The 7,266-nt window shown below is 46.3% G+C and overlaps 1 protein-coding gene across 3 annotated transcripts in view; it reads left to right on the plus strand.

The window, feature by feature from the left end:
• sema5a (sema domain, seven thrombospondin repeats (type 1 and type 1-like), transmembrane domain (TM) and short cytoplasmic domain, (semaphorin) 5A) overlaps positions 1-7,266 on the plus strand; it is a 107,625-nt gene that overhangs the window by 22,040 nt on the left and 78,319 nt on the right. For all 3 annotated transcript variants that reach the window (XM_035526306.1, XM_035526305.1, XM_035526307.1), the window contains one exon: positions 3,325-3,555. In XM_035526306.1, the coding sequence (XP_035382199.1) occupies positions 3,396-3,555 (160 nt within the window). In that variant the 5' untranslated portion in view covers positions 3,325-3,395. The remainder of the gene's footprint in view (positions 1-3,324; positions 3,556-7,266) is intronic.

A 7,266-nucleotide genomic window follows, 5' to 3' on the forward strand; every position in this document is an offset into this window, starting at 1 on the left:
TGAGAATAACGCTTCTTAAAATGATCTTAGCCACCTCGTTAACAGCAGCTGAGCTGAAAAGCTGACAACCACCACTGAAGACAAGACGCAGATTCTCAAGAATTTACACAATTCATCTTCATCTGTGTGTAATCCAAGGCCATCTCTCCAATTTCAATAATTGGTATGAATTTTTGGTGAGATTTTGTCATCAAAAATAGAAAACAGATCACTGTGACCATGTGAGTAGCTCATTTAAAAACAAAACATTCCTTCCAAATCACTTCCTTTAGCAGTTTTTTTGTATCATGACACCTCAAATGGTATTTTGTAATCGGAAGGTTGCTGGTTCAAACCCCACCACTGCCAAGCTGCCACTGTTGGGCCCCTGAGCAAGACCCTTAACCCTCAATTACTCAAGTTGTACTCAGTCATAATTGTAAGTTGCTTTGGATAAAAGCGTCAGATAAATGCCATAAATCATTTAAATCATGCTGTGTTTGGCCCAGGAGCATATCAGCTGCTCAACAAACACCTAATGGGTTCTTTCATGGTTCTTCTATTAGCATATTTGTATATACTAATGTGATTTGTTTGTGTGTGTGCTTGCCTGTGTGAGGTATGAACTGTATGACAAATATCCATATGCACATATGCAGAGGTCTAAATGCCATATGAAATGCGGAAAACCTTCCCGTCTCGTCTACTGTATGTGTATCTGGAGAGGCATGTGAATGCCTATGATTGGAGGAATGTGTGTGTGATGTCACAGCAGGGCGTGCAGCGTGCCAGGATGTAGTGAGCCTCAGTTTCACGCGCTCCAGGCGGTGCTGATGGCAGACTGCCGGTGTGTCCACTGAGACCATGGCTGGCTCAGCCCCCCATACAAATCCCCCCCAACCCTCAGGGGTCCTATACGCCATGCAGACATCAGCCTCCACTGCTGTGTATGACTGCCTGTGCTTCCTCTGGTGTGTGGGACACACATTTATGGTAAACGGAGACCTGGTGGGAGTTTTAGCTGGCAGGATTTGGCAACCTCGGGACATGGGTGATTTATTAACATGAAGCGATAGTGTTGTTTGTTTCCTATGCCTGGTCTTAGATGGGTCAGGGTTAGGGTTAGGGTCAGGGTCAGGGTTAGGGTTAGGGTCAGGGTCAGGGTCAGGGTTAGGGTTAGGGTCAGGATCAGGGTTAGGGTCAGGGTCAAGGTTAGGGTCAGGGTTACGGTCAGGTTCAGGGTTAGGATCAGGGTCAGGGTTAGGGTTAAGGTTAGGGTTAACGTACTAAAGGGTCAGGGTTAAGGTTAGGGTTAACGTACTAAAGGGTTAGGGTCAGGGTTAAGGTTAGGGTTAGGGTTAACGTACTAAAGGGTCAAGGTTAGGGTTAGGGTCAGGGTTAGGGTTAGGGTTAACATACTAAAGGGTTAGGGTTAGGGTCAGGGTTAGGGTTAATGTACTAAAGGGTTAGGGTTAGAGTTAAGGTTAGGGTTAAGGTTAAGGTTAGGGTTAAGGTTAGAGTTAGAGTTAGGGTTAGGGTTAACATGTATTAAAGGGTTAGGTTTAGGGTTAAGTCTAGGGTTAAGGTTAAGGTTAGGGTTAGGGTTAGGGTTACATGCACTAAAGGGTTTGGGTTAAGGTTAACGTTAGTGTTAGGTTGTCATACCGTGTTTGTCATTCTGTTGAATTCTCTTCATTCAAAGCAGATTTGGACTTGATTGTCATTTCCAGTGGAGTTGGTACTGACACGAGTTTTTTCACAATAGGGTTGCTTTATCAAAATACAAAATGAGTATGTTGACAACAATCAGCTGATTCGCAGCAGTGGGAGCAGTCTCTATGCCATTGAAGAGGAAGTGTGTTCCTGTTTGTGTTGCTGCTGGAATGCGTACCAAGGGGGCAGGGTTCATACCACGGGATCAGAAGGTCCATGTGAAGAGGGCAGAGGTCATGGAGTCAGGGTGAAGACCCCAACAGCTGCTTTGGTTCAAGCTCATTAGGCTCTTTTTAGATTTGACTCTTTCGATTCAGCTCTTTAGATTCAATTATTTAGATTCGACACTCGAGTCAGTGTTTGTTTTTGTTGCTGTAGACTATGACTAAACAAAGTAGTGACCCCATGTGAAAATTCTCCTCTACATTGTCAGAGATGGCTCAGGGTGCTCGCAGTACGCACAGAGAAATGTTGTGGAATGCTACACTATGCTACAGTATGATAAAATGTGCTACAAGATGCTTCAGTATGTTACAGTATGCTACAATATGCTTCAATGTACTACAGTATGCTACAATATGCTTCAATGTACTACAGTATGCTACAATATGCTACAGTATGATCAAATATGCTACAATATGCTTCAATGTACTACAGTATGCTATAATATGCTTCAATGTACTACAGTATGCTACAATATGCTACAGTATGATCAAATATGCTACAATATGCTTCAATGTACTACAGTATGCTACAATATGCTACAATATGCTACAATATGCTTCAATGTACTACAGTATGCTACAATATGCTTCAATGTACTACAGTATGCATACTTTTTACAGTATCAGTATCACAGAAGCCATTATCGGTGTCAATATCTCAGAGACCAGTATAGGTATTGCAGACTAAGTTCAATATTGCAGATATCGCATATCAGTATTGTACAGGCCAGTATCACAATATCAATTAACAATGTATTGTGCCACCCTGTATCCTGTGAAATGTGTAAATTTACCAAAACCTTCATACTCTCTCCCCCATCTGTCCCACCTCTCTCTCTCTCCTTCAAACACCTCCTTCTCTCTCTCTCTCTCTCCCTCAAACATCTACCTCTCTCTCTCTCTCTCTCTCTCTCTCTCTCCCTCAAACATCTACCTCTCTCTCTCCCTCAAACACCTCCTTCTCTCTCTCTCTCCCTCAAACATCTACCTCTCTCTCTCTCTCTATCCCTCAAACACCTCCTTCTCTCTCTCTCTATCTCCCTCAAACACCTCCTTCTCTCTCTCTCTCCCTCAAACACCTACCCCTCTCTCTCTCTCTCTATCCCTCAAACACCTACCCCTCTCTCTCTTTCTCCCTCAAACACCTCCTTCTCTCTCTCTCTCCCTCAAACATCTACCTCTCTCTCTCTCTCCCTCAAACACCTCCTTCTCTCTCTCTCTCCCTCAAACATCTACCTCTCTCTCTCTCTATCCCTCAAACACCTCTCTCTCTCCTTCTCTCTCCCAAACACCCCCTCCCTCTCTCTCCCTCAAACATCTACCTCTGTCTCTCTCTCTCCCTCAAACACCTCCCTCTCTCTCTTTCCCTCAAACACCTCCCTCTCTCTCTTCCTCGCTCTATCTGTAGTTCTTGGTGGCAGACACCCTGTGCCCTGCTTGTTGGCTCCAGGATTAGTGCGCTGTGTCCCGTGGAGGCCCATGGCGTGTCCCGCGTCAGGAAGGCCCCTGACCTGCTACCTCGTCCTGCTCCAGAGCCTGCTCCTGCTCCTGCTGCCCAGGGGAGTACCCTGCGGAGGGGCGGAGGGACCTCCTGAGTCTCCCTGCCACAGAGCTGAGCACCCCTTCATCTCCCACACAGGTGAGCGTCTCCATAAATCTGTTTGGGAGTGAGGAATGTTGCAGTTTTGGGATTCGGCTTTCTTGGTAGCTCGGTGCAGCGACTTGGCGCTAATCGACTGCTAATCGAGTCGTTTGAGTGATACACTACATAATTAAGGTGGGAAATGTCTGACCTCGGCCACGCTAGGGCTCTGCTGGCCGTAGAACGCACGCATTTTTAAAACTGTGATCAAGCCGGGTTAACAAACGTTGTCAGCTGCTCCCGAGGCTGAATTATGCACCGCTGTCTCTCACGCGCTCTGACAATCCCAAATTGTATAATCGATGTAAATAGAAGAGTCAGTCTCAATAAGTAATTCAGCAGTTCAGCAGTTCATCAGGATATCAGACCCTGCGGGCATCCCGCTTGGCTGAGTCTTGGCCGCAAGGTCACTTTCAAGGAAGTACTCCAATATACAGAGACACGGAAGACATGTTTGTGTTTAGGCTGGAGTGGATGGAGGGACTCAGACAGACTTCACTTTACTGCCTTGCTTAAGCGTCCCATATCGCCTCTCTGCGAGGGGACGGACATCAGACGCCACGGCGCTCAGGGAACAGGGGCAAATTTCCACAGGAATCATGCTGTTATTCATTAACCTTGATACCTGAGTTACCTGAGAGTGTGTGTGTGTGTGTGTGTGTCTGTGTGTGTGTGTGTGTGTGTCTGTGTGTGTGTGTGTGTGTGTGTGTGTGTGTGTATGTGTGAGTGTCTGTGTGTGTGTGTGTGTGTGTGTGAGTGCCTGTGTGTGTGTGTGTGTGTGTGTGTGTGTGTGTGAGTGTCTGTGTGTGTGTGAGTGTGTGTGTCTGTGTGTGTCTGGGTGTGTGTGTGTGTGTGGGAGGGGGTTCACAAATATGTATGTGCATGAGCATGTAGGTGTGAGTGGGGTGGTTGGGAGTGTGTATGAGTGTGTGTATGTATGTCTGTGTCACTGTGTGGGGTGGGAGGGTGTGAACATGAGTGTGTGTGTATGTGTGTGTGTAATTGTGCATGTGTGTTTGTGCCCTATGTACCTTTTCAGTGCTTTTCCCTCTCTCCAAACTTACACACACACACACACACACACACACACACACACACACACACACACACACACACACACACACACACACATATTCAGTCAGAGAAATGTGCTAATGAGGGACTCATTCATCACAAATGCATAGTGAGCAGGGTGGTAATGGCAGCCTAGTCTAGAAGTGCCTGAAAAATCTGTCATCACAACGCCCCCACCCCTCGCTACCCCCCCGCCCAGTCTGCACACAGTCGGAGTACTACAAAAACACAGTCTGGAGGAGCTGTCACACAAAGAGACTGTGTTCGGCACTCTGAACCATCCACGTTTGGAGGTGTGGGCCGTTCTGAAGCCCTGTCGCCCCCGCTGGACTGTGTGGTCATCAGAACTCTCTTCACACATGAGGAAAAACTTTGTCCATACGCCAACCAGCTGCTCGACTGGAATATCATAACCATACACTCACCCCGCAAACAAAAATCCGCTCTCTCACAAAGACATCTTTATGGAGCTTCACGGCTCATGGGATGGAGGCTGTTTTTCCGAGGGCGGGTGGAGTATGGGGGTAGGGGGGTCTCGTCTCCAGTGGGGGGGTCACCTCACACTTTACTAAGTCGACTGGAGGTCAGGGTTGCGTATTGGGTTTGCTTAGACATAGATGGCCAACTACTACATCAAGTGTTAACATCAACCCTAAAAATTGTCTGTGTGTCTGTGTGTGTGTGTGTGTGTGTGTGTGTTTGTGTGTGTGTGTGTGTGAGAGAAGCACTTTGCTTGCACAGCTGATGAAGGACCTCTGTCCTGTTTCTCTGGAAACTCTGTGTACTGCAGTACAATTTTAAATATCTCTACATCTCTTACTACAGTACACTGCAGTTACTCACCTGGAGTCTTAGTTCAGATTTACACACACACACACACACACACACACACACACACACACGCACGCACGCACACACACACACACCTCCCACTCCCTTTATCTGTTTATAGAAGTTTCTAGAAAGGCAAATGAAAATATAATGTATTATTTTTGTTGTTGTTATATAAGAGCATCACGTAGCTTTAGCATTTCAGGACACCTGAAAACCCAGTTAGGGAAGTGACCAGTGAAGGGATGGATGTCTTTAAAAACCTAGGAGAAGCTGTTCATGTGAAATGTGGTGGTGCAGACACCATTTGTTCTTTTTGTAAAGATGTGTTTTTTCCCTCAGTACCTCAGAGCTCAAACCAGCCAAGAATTCTGGTGGGGTTGACCGGAGGTCTAATAGACATATTTTGGTCACTTTTCTTCAACTGACTTGTAAAATCAAGTCTGTGATCTTGCCGTTGCAGAATTTGAGTCAACCACTGTGAAAAATCGATACAAGAATAATCTGATTTTCTGGGAGTGTATTTGTGAGTCTCAGTCCCCACTGGTCAGCTGTAGTAATGTGAGTCTCAGTGTCCACCATGAGATGCTCTGTCCCCCTCCTTGGTCAGCCGTAGTGATGTGATCTGTCCCCCCACCCCTGGTGGTCTGCTGTAGTGTCACGTGTGGTCGTGCAGAACCACAGGGCAGACTGCATGCAGCTGGTTGGTTCTCTTCTGGGAAGGTAATACCCAGAATCCCCTCTGGTCAGCATCAACCTTTTTGCTTCTGATATGCTACTGCTGCATTTATTTGCACCAAGGAGTCACCATAAATTTCTCCTGACACTGGAGGTTCTTGTCACCATGGCCAGAGTTCTTTTTCTCTCTGTCTGGACTAGAGAGACATACAGGCCTTTTGTGTTGTAGACGACAGGGTTATCAACCCTTCCTTTCTCATTGTACACAGCTGCTGACCTTCAGTAGCGTAGTCTGAAGAGGCCTGTCTTTCCAAATGTTACCTCTACAAACCTTAAATAAAAAAAGAAGCTCCATGAATGCAGACTTGCATTTATCACATTCTCATCCGCTTAACCCTTACAGCTAGCTGGGTAGAGGTGACCTGCATTGGACACAGTGTCGTCCGTGGCGATTGTTCTCTTCGCCGTAACACTGCGCCTCGGCGATGCTGGGAGTAGTGGGACCGCACCAGTTTAACTGCCCCGCCACGTGCAGTTTTTAAGCCTTTGATGGCTTCCTTAAATGTGTAACTGCTAAAACTGCTATGTGTAACCCTAAATGTTTATGAAGCGTTTCTCCAAGCCTACTTTACGTCCAGGGAACAACTCGACATGTTGTTTACCTCCTGTCCATGCCAATTGAGCGTATAAGGAGTGTGTTCACTCATTTTCTTATTTGGTTTATTGTCACTGCCTGTCTACCTTCAAGACCTTTTATCCTCTTTAAAGAGCATCAGAAAGGGGCTTTTTAAATAAATACTTGCTTCATTTAAATTCCTCCCAAGATTGAACTCTTTTACTGTACTGGGGTTTATGGCTTTGCAGTGGTTTTTGTCTCTGGTGAGTTACTAGACTCCCCCGGGCACACCTCCCTGTGGAATTGTAGTTTGAAGGCTATTAAAACTTCAGTTTCTGAAGCGAATTTACAGTCAGATAAAAGGGCAAACACACTAAGTGAGAAATGTAAAGCTTCTACTTTGAGTCACACACACCCCCCACCCCGTTTAAACCAAACAGCTCTGCTGGCCAGGTGGGCGCTTGTCCTGTCCAGCAGTTCTCCAGGGGAAACCTGAGAAGGACTCGCTG

The sequence above is a fragment of the Electrophorus electricus genome, chromosome 5 (assembly GCF_013358815.1).
Source record: "Electrophorus electricus isolate fEleEle1 chromosome 5, fEleEle1.pri, whole genome shotgun sequence".
In the NCBI taxonomy this organism is placed as follows: Eukaryota; Metazoa; Chordata; class Actinopteri; order Gymnotiformes; family Gymnotidae; genus Electrophorus; species Electrophorus electricus.